Consider the following 14584-nt stretch of genomic DNA (forward strand, 5'->3'; position numbering starts at 1 on the left):
GGGGAGTCCCTCGGAGTCCCCTTACAGCCAGGCTTGGGGACGCTCTGCGGAGCCGGGGTGGCTGCAGCTTTGGGTCACTTCCCAGCAGGACGGCACACAACTGACCGAAAAGCTAAATTCCAGTAATTTCTATAAAATCCCCCTAACTTGCTCCTTCTGACCCTCAGAGAGTTTTTGTAGGTAAGCAAATGGGTTGTTAGTGAGGACAAGGGACGTGTGTGGTCATCCCGACACGGGGGCAAGCCTGGAGATTAAACCTTCTGCTTAAAAAAACCCAAAAATCAGCAAATTTCAAACTTCTTTAGCCATATCCCGACTCAGAGTGAGATGACCACTGCAAGTGCGGCCGGCTTCAATTGATGGATAAAGCTGTTGGGGGTTTGGCTTGTGGTCTCCGTGGAGTTGATATGGAGCGGGACGGGTACGTCAGCTGGGAAAAAAGTCAAATATCGGAAGGCAGGGAGGTCACGGGTGAGGGGAAGCTTTGCTCCGGGGGAGTGGGACAGGCGGAGTTGCTCGCAGCATCGTCCTGGCTCCGTCTCTCCCGAATAACTGCTGAGCTCATTGGCCAGGCTTGGCCATTCTTGACTGGCTTTGGGTATCTTTTATAGATATAGATCTAAAAATCGTATATAAAATCAGATATAAATTTTTTATATATATTTTTATATATATACACACATATAATATGTACATAAAATGTTTTATATGTATATACCAAGCTCCTGTAAAGCTTCTCGAGCACGGCAGCCGGCAGAGGGAAAGGTTCTTCGCCAAGGGAAGGGCTTGAGCAGCGGGGGGTCAGTGCGTGCCACCTGCACCCCCTTTCCTCTGCTGCGCCCTGGGGCTGGCCTGAACCCCAAAATAGCTGAGCGTGCTAAGAGGAGCGGGGTTCATCCCCTGCGCGGGGGGTGAGTGCTTCTGTAGGGGCTCTGGCCGCTGGGAAATGGAGATTCAGGGGTGCACGCAGGGCTGGGGGGACTTTTTTGGCTTCTACCCAGCAACCTGGGTGCGAGCGTGGGGCCATTGCCGTGGCCTCTGGGCGGGGGGGAGTGGAGGGGTGTCTGGGTGCCCTCCTCCTCCCCTGCACCCTGCCACTGCACCCCAAACTGCGTCCTTGGTATTTCAAATCCCTTTATGGCAGCTGGAGCAGCGGGGGGAGAGGGGAGCCAGGGGAGAGGGGAGCCGGGGGAGAGGGGAGCTGGGGGAGAGGGGAGCCGGGGGGGAGAGGGGAGCCGGGGGAAAGGGGAGCCGGGGGGAGAGGGGAGCTGGGGGAGAGGGGAGCTGGGGGAGAGGGGAGCCAGAGGAGAGGGGAGCAGGGGGGGAGAGGGGAGCTGGGGGAGAGGGGAGCCGGGGGAGAGGATGGGGAGGCACGCTGTGGCACGCAGCAGCTTGATTTTCATTTGGTTTTGCTCCCTTTCAGGCCAAATCCCGTTGCTACGGCAGGGACCACAGGGTCCCTCCTTGGCTTTCCGCGGATCCCGGTGCAGCTTTCCATCCCGGCTGCCCCCCCTGCTCGTCCCCTTCTGTGCGACCCTTGGGATCCCTAGGGTGAAGCAGGATTTGGCCTGGCCCTGAGCAGCACCGGCATCCCCTTGGTGCCAGGACAGGTTGTGGGGTGGGAGGGCAGCTGGGGGGAACTGGCTCCTCCTGCCTCCCAGTGAGGTGAATCCTGCCCCGTTCCTTCCGCAGTGGGGGCTGCAGCACCCCAATACAGCACCTTCTGGGGGTGCACATGCCCCATACCCCCCAGCTGCCCCTGCTGCTCCTGCCCTGCGGTCACACACAGCACAGCCCGGCCTGGCCGCCTCTGCAGCAGAGCTCCCCGTCGCAGCAGAACCCCCCACCTCCCCATTGCAGCAGTGGCATTGTCCCCCCACTGCAGCAGGGGATCCCATTGCAGCAGGGACCCCTATTACACCAGCCCCCCCTTTGCAGCAGGGACTCCCATTGCAGCTGCACCCCAATTGCACCAGGGACCCTTATTGCAGCAGGCCCCCCCATTGCACCAGGGGATCCACTTGCAGCAGGGGATCTCATTGCAGCAGTGTCTGTTATTGCAATAGGGGTCCCTGGTGCACCAGGCCCCCCCATATTGCCCCAGCCCCCCCCCCCCCCCCACTGCAGCAGGGTCCCCCATTGCAGCAGGGGATCCCATTGCAGCTGCACCCCAAGTGCAGCAGGGACCCCTCTTGCAGCAGGGACCCCAACTGCCCCAGCCCCCTCAGATTGCCCCAGCCCCCCACACTGTAGCAGGGTCCTCCACTGCATCAGGGTCCCCCATTGCTGCAGCCCCCCCATTGCAGCTGCACCCCAATTGCAGCAGGGACCCCTATTGCCCCAGCCCCCCCATTGCCCCAGCCCCCCTCCCCCCATTGCCCCAAGGACCCCCATTGCAGCAGGGATCCCTATTGCACCAGGCCCCCCCCATTGCCCCAGCCCCCCCCCCCATTGCAGCAGGGACCCCAGTTGCAGCAGGGATCCCTACTGCACCAGGCCCCCCCCATTGCCCCAGCCCCCCCCATTGCCCCAGGGTCCCCCATTGCAGCACCCCCCCATTGCAGCCCCCCCTAGCCCCCACCCTCCCCCGCCGCTCCCCCCCGCCGCACCGGGCCGGGGGCGGGTGCCGGTGCGCGGTGGCGAAGGGACAGACGGACGGACGGACGGATGGATTGGGGGGGGGGGGGGGCTACCGCGCGGAGCGGCGCGCAACGAGCGCGGCCCCGCGGTGCCGGAGCGCGCCGCCCCCGCCCCCGCCCCGCCGCGCCCGGTGTTGGGGGGGGGGAGGCGGCCGCGGCGCCGCGCTGACGGGCGGGCTGGGTGGGCACGGCGGGGCCGCGATGCTGCGGGCCGCGGCGGAGCGGGGCTGAGCGGTGCGGGGGGGGGGGGCGGGCAGGGGAGGGAGGGGGGGGGCCGGGCCGCGGCGGCGGCGGAGGGTGGAGGGGAAGGGGAGGAGGGGTGGGGGGGGGGGCGCGGCGAGCGATGGATGAGGACAACATGACGAGGAGCGAGGAGCAGCAGCTGAGTCTGCAGAAGGCGCTGCAGCAGTGCGAGCTGGTCCAGAACATGATCGACATCAGCATCTCCAACCTGGAGGGGCTCCGCACCAAGTGCGCCGCCTCCAACGACCTCACGCAAAAGGAGATCCGCACCCTGGAGGTAGGGGCCCACCGACCCCCCCCCCCCCCCCAATATCCAACCCCCCCCCCCCCCCCCCCCCCCCCCGGGCCGTGCCGGGCTCCCCCGCGGCGCTGCGGTGCGCCCGAGTGAGGCTGCGCGCTCTGCAGGTGGGTCCGGCATCGCCAAACCCTCCTGCCGCTACCGCCCGGAGGGCCCCGGGCCCGGGCCCCGGCCCCCCGACATCCCCCCGGCCCCACAGCATCCTCCCGGCCCGGCAGCATCCCTCGCCCCCGGCTCCGACCGCCCCGCCAGGCTGCATCCCCCCCCAGCCCACCTGCATCCCCCCGGCCCGGCCGCATCCCTTCAGGGGCTCCTGCCTCCCCATCAGGCTGCAGCCCGGCCCGGCCGCATCCCTTCCGTGGGCTCCTGCCTCCCCATCAGGCTGCATCCCTCCAGCTCGGCCGCATCCCTTCCACCGGGCCGCATCCCTTCCACCGGGCTGCATCCCCCGGCCTGCCTGCATCCCTTCCAGGGGCTCCTACCTCCCCATCAGGCTGCATCCCTCCAGCCCACCTGCATCCCTTCCACCAAGGCTGCATCCCCCCGGCCCTCCTGCATCCTTCCCTGCCATACTCCTACCTCCTGAGCAGGCTGCAGCCCCTCGGCCGGGCTCCAGCCCCTCGCCGGGAGGCAGGCCAGCATCCTCGCCCCCGGTTCCGCCGCCACGGCGATGCAGCGCTTGCCCAAACCCTCCAGCCTCCCCCGGCATCAGGGAGAGCCCTGGCGAGAAGGGGAGGCTTCACCAGCCACGGCCTCGATGCTGCTGGGGGCGAAGGCAGCGAGGCCGTGCTGAGGGGAGCGCCAGCCGGATTTATTTATGTTTCATAGATGGGAAAAATACATATAAGTAAAAGCTGTCAAGCGGGGCCCTGTCTGTTGTAGCCCTGTAGGAAGAGGTTCCCCTTGGAATGTGCTGGGACATGGCTGGGGATGGATTTGGGGTTCGGCAGGAGGTTGGCAGGCCGGGATGGGCAGGGAAGGTTTGGGATGGCCGGGCGTGAGCGGGACCCCACACCGGTGGCAGAGTGGGGAGAAGCGTGGCCACCACGGTGCCGTGACCCTGGGGAGACACCGGCAGGGCCATGGCGGTGTGGAGGTGGCTGACACGGAACCGGGGCTGTGGGTGGGGGGATTTTGGAGCCCTTTTGGCTGCTGCTTTCTAACCTGGCCACTCTCACCGAGAACCCAAACACTGTGGCATAGTGGTTCCTGTGCTCGGCTGCACAGGACCCTGACGGGGTCCCGCAGCCTCTCTGTGGGGTGGCTTTTGGTTCTGGACCATGACCGAAACTCCCCGTCCCGCTGCTTTCGCTCCCGAAGGTCCCGAGCACTGCGGGAGCAAGCAGGGCATCGCCATGCCACTGCTGTGCCGCTGCCGGGGGGCACCCCGGGGTTGGGGTGCAGCTCCCACCTCTACATCCCGGGCACCGACTTGCGCCGTGTTCTCGCACCAGTCCTGCCGTCGCCTTTCCCTGATCCAAGCCCTGTCCCATCCCAGCTCTCTGCGAGGGGCTGCGGGCTCAGCCTGGAGCTGTTGGTCCACGTGTGGCCCTGGAGCGACCTCGGAAGAGGGACAGGGAGGTGGGGACGAAGCAGCAGCGGTTTTAGGGTGTGCGGGAGACTTTGCGGGGGGCAGACAGGCTCAAAGCCCCCCCGAAGAGCCGATGGCCAGAGGTGCAGGACTACAGAAGTTTCTCCCACGTGGAGTGACCTCCTCGTTAGGGTCAGCATGGCTGACAAGTTACTGCCTCCCTCCCACGGACGGGAGCAAGGGGAGCCGAGGAGCACGGTGGAGCCATCCTGGTGGGATGCTTCTTCCCTGAATCCCACGGTGGCGTGTGGGTGAAGTCCCCCAGGCTCAGCCTGGTCCAGCCAGAGGGTTTGGAGCTGGCCGTGGGGATGCCACCCCGCAAATCCCGGGCGAAGCATCTCTCCAGCCCCTATGGACCGTGCTGTGCCCGCCGCAGGGAGCCCTGGCATCGCCTTCCCTAAAACACCCCCAAACTGGGGTGCCTGACGCGTGTCTCAGCCATGGGCATCCCTGCCGACGCTCACGCGTTGCTGTTCAGCACAGGAAGGAGGCGATTCCCAGGAAGGGAGTGACAACGGGTGAATCTGGGGCCAGATTCCCGATGCCGGCACATCGGTGTAGGTCTGGACTGGCTCCCGGTGGCGTTGTCCTGGGTTGCCGCCAGCATAAGCAGGAGCTGAGTTTGGCCCTGAGTCCCCGCCGCCACCGCCGCGTCCCAAGGACGTGACGCAGACGCCGAGGCCCCAGTCGGCACTTCTTCCCTTCCCATCTGGCGGCAGTGGAGCTGGGCCGGGCACCGGCGAGGCAAAGGGGACGATGGCCAGGGACGGGCGGGCTGGGAGGACATCTCACCCCAAGTGCCCCGGGGAGACTTTGCAGGGCCCTTGCATCAGCACGAGCCTGGAATAAAACAGGTGAATCCACGTTTTTTGGTTAATCCTCATATGCTAAACCCTGATTTTGCTGGATTAATAGAAGTTTTTCCACTTTTTTTCTTCTTAAACCACCTTAAGGTACACGCGAGGCCCCATCCTTTCTCTGCTGTGGTTGTGTGGGGAGCTGGTAACAGCATCTCGCCATGCAGCATCCTTCCTTCAGGATGGGTACCACCGGCTGCAGCCCGGCTTCGGTGGCAGCCCTCAGGGCTGGGAGGCTTTTAGGTCTTGCTTGCACCTTGGGACAGGCTCCAGCGGAGACCAAGGCAGCAGCTGGGACCAAAACGCTGACCGACACCGCCCGGGGTGGGAGTCGAGGCCAGTTTGTGGCCAGTGGGGTGGCAGCAGATCTGGGGCTGAGCAGCATCAGAACAGAAGGGTGGCAGCTGAGCGGCCACCCCCCGTTAGCCCAGCCTGGTCCTGCACGGGTGGTGGGGCTTTATTCCCCGTCTGAGCATGGCAGTCAGGCTTTGCATCTCTAAATTTGGGTTTTGGGGTGTAAATACGGAAGAGGGGTGCTGCTACTTGCCTGTTTGTCGGAGGTCTGGGGGCAGCACGGGGTAAAAGCAAGAAGGAAAAGTCGCTCGGCACTGGGTGATTTTTCTGGCTGTCCTGCACTGTGTTGCTCTCTGTGTTACCCCAGTGGGGTCAAACCCCCACCCCATTTCAAAGCATGGGTCAGGGCTCCCAGGAACCGGTGGGTGGCTCCAAGGATAACCCAGGATGGGCAGTTCCCCCTCCCCGGGTTGCCATGATCCTGCTGGGAAGGGGGGACCCTCCCGGGATGCTTTCGGCTGCCGCGTGAACATGCGGGTGAGGCTGGGAAGAGGCACCTGGGGAAGAGCTGTGGCCATTTCCAAACTTGCACAGGCCGTGGCCAAAGGAGACGCTGCCCCAGCACTGGGATTTTCACTGTCTGGGTGCGTGGATTCTCTGGTGTCTAATGCCGTGGGCGAGCACAGCGCTCGTCTCCTTGAAGCATAGTGTCTCTCTGATTGCAGCCGCGTTGTTTCGGACCAACCTGCAGCCCCCCAGGGATGATGGCAGCCCCCGTTCACCCTGTGCCAGCCGGGCAGCGCTGCCCTGCCAGTCCTGGCTCAGCCCTTTGCCAGGGTAGCAGGGAGGTGGCAGAGGATGGGCTGTATCCTCCCGCAGAGCGAGGCATCTTCAGGATGCTGGCTTGAGCCATTTTGGCCCCTGTACTCCTAGAAAGAGCCCCGGGGACCATTTAGCAGTGCGTGAAATAAATGATGTGCAGAGCTGGAGATGGCATGCGAGCCTAGCAGGGCCTTGAAAGAGCCCTGTGAGGGAAAATATAACCGTGGCGAGGTATTCCCCAGCCCGAGGGTGCTCCAGGTGTCTCTGGAATAACGAGCCCCTTGGTAGGAGTCAGGGAAGAGTTGCTCCGGTTGCGGCTACACGCCATGGGAAAGCATCCGCTGTGGCCCGCCGCTGTGCCAGGAATATTTGGAGGTGCAGAGCAACCTCTTCGCTTCGCAGCACGAAGGCATCCAGCACAGTCACGTGCCGATCCGGCCGTGCCAAGCGGGATGGGCATCCCGGCAGGCGCGGGCTCCCTCTCGACAGCTCACCGGGTGCCGGCGTTGGCAGTGCATGGCCCAACCTGCGCGAGGTTAATTAACTTTCACCTCGTGCTCCCGCAGGTGGATTTTCTGCCGCCTCTCCCCGGTCTCCAGGCAGGGCTCGGTGCCGTCTCCAGCCCGGCTGACGTCAAGGCGGGCGCAGGGTGCCATGCCGGGGGGGTGCAGCCGCCCTCCTGCTCCTTGGAGACCGGCTGTCGGCTCCCTGTGCCCAGTGCCTGCTCAGGGCGGGGGCAGCCACTCGCCGCCGTGCCAAGTTTCGGGGTGAGGGCCTGCCAAGGGGAAATCCTGCCCGGGGTGATGGCAGGAGGCTGGAAATCCCCGTCGGGGTGCAGAGGGGAGGCAGGGCTTGCACAGGGGTGGAGGGGGTTCCAGCCCTGGGTGACCCCAGCCCTTCACCTTGCTGGGGTCACCCAGGGTGCCAGGGGAGTGACACGGAGTGGGCACATCCCTCCTCTGCCTGCACCCATCCCCGCGGGGCAGCAGAGCCCTGTTGGGGTCTTGTTTTTTAGCGGAAGGTCTCTGCCTCAGGGAGGAGATGGGGGAGACCCAGGAGCCACCAGCCCCTCGCCATGGCGAAGGGGAAGGGGCTGCTCATGGCTTTACCCCCTTTTGTCGGAGCATCGCACCCTGCCTTACCCCTTGCAGTGCTGGAGGGAGAAGAGGGGCTTGAAAGGGTGCAAAAACTGAACCCCAGCTCCAGGGGAAGGTGCGTGGGCCACCCCGCAGCCCCGGCCCCACCGGCAGCATCCCTGGTTGGACCCCAAACAGCGAACACCCCCCGTGCTGCTGGGACTCTGTCCCCTCCGCTTGCACACCCACAGCACCCCACGGTGTCCCCCTGCCCTTTTCCCTGATGGGTAAACTGAGGCACGGAAGAGCTGAGGGGGGTTGTGCCACAGCAGGATCTGGCCTTTGCAGCAGAGCAGCATTTAGCATGTTTGCAAAATCTCCATCCTGCGCAGCAGCTCAGGGTGAGCGAGAGCATCTCCGCAGCCGCGGGACGGGGCTTTCCCCGTGGCACGGGGCCGTCTCAATCGCTTCCCTTTCCAGCCCCGCTGGTGAAGCTCTCAGCAAAACAAGAAGTGCTTTTGGACTTCACAGGGGTTTGCTGGGCTTGTTTTCCCCCAGCTTGAGCCCCATGGGCCAGAGCATCAGCCCACACCTGGGGCACGGGGGTCCCATCTGGGTCCTCATTTGCGCTAACGATGGCCCCTCTGGTCTCTCAAGGGCTGGGTGGGGTGAATTTCCCCCACCTGGAGCCTGGAAATTAAAGCACCTCCCTCTACTTGCCCTGTTCCCAGCTTGTCTCTGCGTGGTGGTGGTGGAGGCTGCCCAGTCCCCAGCTCTGTCCCCATTCCAGGACCCTGATTTTGGCACTGGGGAGGCTGCTATGGCTCTGGCAGCCCCTTTGGTTTCCCCTGGGCTCTCAGGCTGGGGGGGCTGGAGGAACAAATGAAGAGCAAACTGGTGGGGTTGGAGGTGATTTTCTTTTTTTTAAGAGGGTTTTTGCTGGTGTTTTGCTGTGGTTGTAGGTGGGGAAGGGTTTATTTGGGGGGGCAGGAGCTGCCTCTGTGTGTATTCGAGGTGCCTGCTGCTATTTCCCTTCCAAGGGCCTGGCGTGTGTTTAGGACGTGCGATCGGGGCTGAGCCCGAAAACTTTCGCTGGTCTGTGTTAGGAGAGTGGCTTTTCTTAAACAGCAGACCTGGCAGCTCTGAGCCCAGCCAGCTCTGCGGGGCTCCCTGCGGCCTCCCCAGCCATTTGCTTTGCTAGCCCCAGCTCTCTTTTGGGTATTAATTTTCAGTAATTAATCTCCATGGCCGTTAGCCAGATTGGGAGAGGCCACCTGGTTGAGGTGTCTGGCTCCTGGCAGAGTTGTCACCCACTCAGGTGATGCTGGTGGCGATGCTGGTGGGACATGGTGGTGGGAACTCCCTGTTTGCAAGGGGATGGGGACCACCAGCCTCTCCCATGCCTGTGCTGCCGGGTCCCCCTGCAAGCAGCAAGGAGAGGGCTGGTTTTGCCTGTTTTGCACCTCTCTGGGTGCACCCAGCTCACCCGAACCATGACGGATGGGTGCGGGGGGGCTGGTTCCCCCTCCCGCCCTGTGCTCACGTGCATCCCATCATGCCAAGCCCTGTAGCCGTCACTGCTGGGTACCACTGAGGGAAGGGACCAGGAGAGATGGGGAAGCTCTCCCAAACCCTGAGATGGGGCTTCTCCTCTTGCCTCTTTATTCCAAGCCATAGCGTATTTTGCCCATCTATTTTTGGGGTGCGCCAGAGCAGGTGGCGGGCAGGGGCACAACACCATGTAGTGCTGCCGGCGACGGGGAATCACCCAGCTGGAAAACCAGGAGCAGGAAATCCCAGCAGGTTTCCAGCGAGCTGGGCTCTGCTCTATATTTCTGAGAAAAGAGGCCAGTCGCTCAGTGTCTTTATTTTGGGAGCTGTCAGGCTGCGGTTGCTAACGCGGCATCTTTGGCCTGGTGGTGGATGGGCTCGGGGGGCACGGTTGGCGGAGGGATGGGGCCACGGCTGAGCAAAGAGGGGTCGATGGCTCCTGTTGTGGCGATGAGGAGCAGTGGGAGGAAGGAGGGCTGGGGCAGACGTGGGCTGGTGCGGGGGGGAATAAGGAGCAAACACCCACGTCCCAGGCTTGGCACTGTGCGATGCTGTGGTTGCTCCCAATGGGGGATGCTCAGCGGGTCCCTTTGCACCAAGCCTGGGTATAAGAGAGGGGAGCGTGTCCTTTGGGTGCTGGGCAGTGCTGGGAGGGGGTGGTATTTGTGTTAGTGCGTGGGAGAAGCAATGCCTCTGTGTCCCCTGTCTTCTCTCCTCGTCCACCCACCATGGGGTCCCTGGGGTGGTAAGGCCTGTCCATCCCCCAGGCGAGACCCCCACGCTGAAGCACGCTGGGTTGGGGATAAAGGAGCTGAGAAAGGGCTTTTTTTGGGAGGGAAATGCCCCCCCTTGCGCCCCCAGCTTGATGCCAAAGGAGCCCTTGGCTGCAGAAGGTGGGCAGCAGGTAACGGGGGGTGTTTTGAGGGCAGAAGGGGCTGTGCGTGCCCTGGGGATGGGGCAGAGCCCAACCTGCCTGCGGTCGCCCCCTCCCCTGCCCCCCTCCTGCCCTGGGGTGGGTTGGGGGGGTCATGGCAGGGGGTCCTAAGGGGCTTTCACCTTCTCTTCCAGAGCAAACTGGTCAAGTACTTCAGCCGGCAGCTGTCCTGCAAGAGGAAGGTGGCCTTGCAGGAGCGCAATGCCAAGCTGGAGGGCTTCCCCCAGCTCCTGCATTGGTTCCGCATCGTCGACATCCGCAAGGAGGTGATGGAGGTAAGGGCTGGGCATCACCAGAGCAGGAAGGGCCCTGCTGTGGGTTTGGGTGCTGAACCTCTCCAGTAGTGGTTTTTCCAGGGGTTTGTGGGATCCTTGAGCAAAACTAGGCAAGGGGACAGTTTTTTTCGAGATGGAGACTGGCTTGAAGCCATGCGTTTGGGCCCTGGGGCTGGCGGTGGGGAATGAGGTGGGGGACCAGAGCAGAGGGACCAGGACCAGGTTGTTCTGCTGCATGGAAAGATGCTGCAAGGCTGTGGTGGGACGTGCTGGCTGGGGTCACCCCACAGCTCTCCTCCACACACCGGTGAGGACACCCCATTGCTGTTCCCAGGGAAGGACATGGGTGCCAGGGGGACCTCGTGGGTGCTGCTGCCCCCCCCGCCCCAGTGGGGGTCCCCCATGTCCCTCTCACATCATGGTGGTGTCATGGCAGGTCACAGCATCCCTCTGCTATGTCCTGGGCTCCTGCAGGCGATGGGTGCGGTGAAGGGGTGGCACCCGGAGGTGCTCCCGTGACACCCCCCACTCTGGGGAAGAGCAAAGCCTGTACTGAAGCTGCTGGTCCCCGTGTGTGCTCAGGGCAGGGGCAGGTTTTCATGGTGTCCCCAGATGTCCCAGTATTGAGCTGGGTCTGGATATGCCTCAGAATGTGGAAAAACTTGAGATAAAGCTGAGGTTCAAGCTGTGCCCTCTGGGTTTTCATGTGGATTGAGATGGAAAATGAGTGGGTTTTGGCCTGTGACCCAAATGGGGCAACAGGAGGGAAGAGTTTCTCACCTGCGTGCCCTGAGGTGCTGGTTTAGAGGATGCTCCAGGATGGTTTATTCCTCCCTCCTCACTCCTGCCCCATTCCTCCCCATCAGGAAATCGCCCCGGGGCAGCTGAGCCTGGAGGAGCTGCTGGACATGACCGACGACCAGGTCTGTGCGACTGTGGAGAAGTTTGGGGCCAACAGCGAGGAGTGTGCCCGCCTGAACGCCTCCCTCTCCTGCCTCCGCAGCGTCCACAAGTCCGGTGAGTCGGGCACCCTTGTACCTGCTGGCCGGGTCCCCTCGAGCCGGTTGGGGTGAGTGGCACCGTCCTGTTGCGATGACACCGGGAGCACGGCTTTAATGCGTTGGAGGTGTTTGCAGACTCTTCTCCATGGGTTGCAGAGTTCCTCCATCCCTGGGGGATGGCCGGGTACCCGCTGCCCCCAGGGGACATCTTTGCTCTGGCGCATCCCTGTACCTCGGGAGCGGGTGGTGGGGCTTGCTTCTCCGGGAAGTGATGAGTTGTTAGTTCTCTGCAGGGGGGCTTTGCCCAAGGAGGGCGCAGCATTTCTTACAGGGTCCCCCCGACCCCTCTTGCAGGAGCACAGCCAGGAGACTCAGAAAAAGCCCCTGAGACTCAGCAAGCTCCTGCCACTCGGCATCGCTTCCCAGCTGGCTGCGCCCCCGTACCCAAAACCCCTTCCCAGGGCATGCACAAGCCCTGCTTCCCCTTCCCACTTCGGGGGTGGGTGTATGGGTGCCTCCCTGCAGCACCTGCCCCGGGGTGATGCTGATGGGCACCCCGGGGGATGCTGGTGGCCCCAGATGCGGGTGCTGGGGTGCGGGTGCTGGGCTGGCGGGTCCCCGGGCGGTGGCAGCAGAGCTCCGCGCTGCAGAGGCGGCTGCACGAAGCAGGAGCTGCTCTGGCTTTATCTGCTCTTGCAGCCTGCAAGCAGAGCAGGGCTGGAGCAGGGGACTGGGGCTGGGGGCTGCAGCAATGGCCGCGTTTGCTTGGGGAAGGGGTGAGCAATGCAGGGGGTGGCTGTGCAGGATCCGGCTCTCCTGGCACCTTGTCCCAGGCCAGCTGAGCCTTGCTGGATGATGCTTCCCAGGGGGCTGAGGGTTCCCTTCCCGGGGCTGCTGTTGGCAGGGTCTGGCCTGAGAGTTGGGGGGCTCTTCTCTATGTGTGTGCCCCCAAGGACAGGCCCAGCCTTGCCCCCCATGTGCGATGGGGACCGTATCCTGCTGGCATGGCTCTTCCCCGCAGAACCGGTGCTTTGGTGCCGGCTCGGGGGAGCGCTGCCAGCACAGGGTGCTGCCCTGCGGGGCGCATGCAGGCAGCAGTAAGGTGGGGGGGACATTCCCTTTGGGAGCAGCTGGGGGGGAACAGTGACACCCCGTTTCACAGTCTAACCCCCCCGCCGTCCCCTTCCCAGGGGCTCCTTTCCTGGCCCTAGCCTGGGGTGATGGTAGCGGGCTCTGGTCCCTGCTGGGAGTCCTGGCCTGGCGGGACCCTTCTGTAGGAGAACACCCAATTCTGCCAGGCCCCTGGGCTTTGGGGACCCCAGACCCCCCTGCCTGGCTCCTGTCCCCTCTCAGGGGCTCCTCCCATGTAGCTGTATCCTGGAGGCTGGGGAAGGTGGGGGATGAGCCCTGCTGGGGTGTAGCTGCTGGGTTTTCGGCTGGGCTTTGCAGGTCCAGAGCAGCCCCTGGGGACGGGGCTGGCAGCGAGGAGGGTGATGTGACGTGGTTTCAACGAGGGGCAGGTTTTGGGGACCGGCGGTGACCCCGCATTACCATTGCATGGCACGACATGTCGCAGGCAGGGGGTCCCAGCTCCTGCCCCAAAGGGGTCTCGGCCTCATCCACCCGTTGTCGTTACTGCGGTTTCTCTGGGCTTCCTGCATGGCGTGGTGCTGTGTGGCATGGCACGGCTTGGCGGTGCCGGTGGATGGTGGCAGAGGGCCACCGCACACTGCCACGGGGCTAGTGCAGCAGCCGCTTCCACTCCTGTGCCGGAAGAGCAAGGTGGGGATGGCTGAAACCAGCCTGACATTTCCCGCGGAGCACAAGTCCCCCCATGCTCTTTCCCTCCGTAAATCCGGCTCCTGCCTGTGCTCCTGCCCTCCTTCCCTTTGGCATTTTCACTAAGTCTCTCCACTATTTGAGGAAGGGCATCGATGTCTCCCTCGGAGCCCGGGGAAGGCTCTCAGCCTGCTCTTTGTTTAAACACCTTTGACTTTTAAAGCCTGTTGCAAACAAATACCGCTTTACTCGCCGTGCTGGCTCAGCCCAGCCCCTGCATCCCCCCTCCTGCCCCTCTGCTCGCTCGGCCAAGGGAGTTCCCCCGCGCCCCGGTGGGACCCGTGCTTTGGAAAACCCATGTGAGCCTTTGGCTCAGCAGCTACAGTGAAGATGCTAAAACATATTCTTTCCCTCTAGTGGTTTCTGGCTGGCAGAGACGGGGTGGGTACCGGGGGGCTGTGGGATGCTTGCTGCTCGGTTTGCTTTTTAATGGGGCTGCCAGCCCTCCTGGTGGGACGTGGCTTGGTGGTCCATTGGGTCCCTGTGGGAGGGAGTTTGCTGCTATCCAGGCACCACGTGTGTTTGCCTTCCCCAGCGCTCCATTTAACTCCATCCATCATCGCGCCGCTCCCGGGGGGCCTGCGGGCTGGGCTTTGCGGTGAGGGCTGCAGTTTCGTCCCTCCAGCGTTGCAGAGATGCTGCAGTGGCCGTTCCTGCTCTGCCGGGGCTGGAGACTTGGGCTCTGCAGTGCAATGGTCCCTGGCATTGCCAGCCAGCATGGGTCCCTGCCGTGCTGGCACCATGTGTGCTGCTGCAGAAATCCTTGGCATGTTGTCCAATGGACAGCACAAGCCTTGGGGACAGGGATGGGACAGGCAGCTTGGGGCACCACGGAGCACTTGCCAGCCCCAAGGGATGCAGGGGCTCCTCCAGGCAGCGGAGGAGACCAAATCTCCCTGAATTTCCAGAGGACTGGGGTGCAGAAAGCTCCACCCAGGTTGGCGGATGGTGTCCTTGTATCCTGCTCACACAGCTGCATGTCCCCTGCCTCCGTGCTGGTGTTTCCCTGCTTGACAGAGCCTTTGCCAGGTCAAATGGCCGCGTCTCGGCAGTCTCCCTGCTTTTTGCCCCCTGGGAGAGGGGGGGCACAGCCCCTGCCCCTCTTCTGCAGGTGGCGAGATGAGAGCGGTTGGTACCTCTGGCCGGGCCAGGGTGAGATGCTCG

The 14584-nt window shown here is 63.5% G+C and overlaps 1 protein-coding gene across 1 annotated transcript in view; it reads left to right on the plus strand.

Moving 5' to 3' along the window:
* Nucleotides 1-2982: 2982 nt before the first annotated feature.
* KSR2 (kinase suppressor of ras 2) overlaps nucleotides 2983-14584 on the plus strand; it is a gene marked incomplete at both ends in the record, with an annotated part of 82348 nt that continues 70746 nt past the window's right edge. Inside the window, 3 exons of the mRNA XM_082324723.1 lie at nucleotides 2983-3159; nucleotides 10440-10580; nucleotides 11447-11597. Coding sequence (XP_082180849.1) covers nucleotides 2983-3159; nucleotides 10440-10580; nucleotides 11447-11597 — 469 coding nt within the window. The remainder of the gene's footprint in view (nucleotides 3160-10439; nucleotides 10581-11446; nucleotides 11598-14584) is intronic.

This window comes from Platalea leucorodia (assembly GCF_965183815.1).
Source record: "Platalea leucorodia genome assembly, chromosome: 12".
Taxonomy (NCBI): Eukaryota; Metazoa; Chordata; class Aves; order Pelecaniformes; family Threskiornithidae; genus Platalea; species Platalea leucorodia.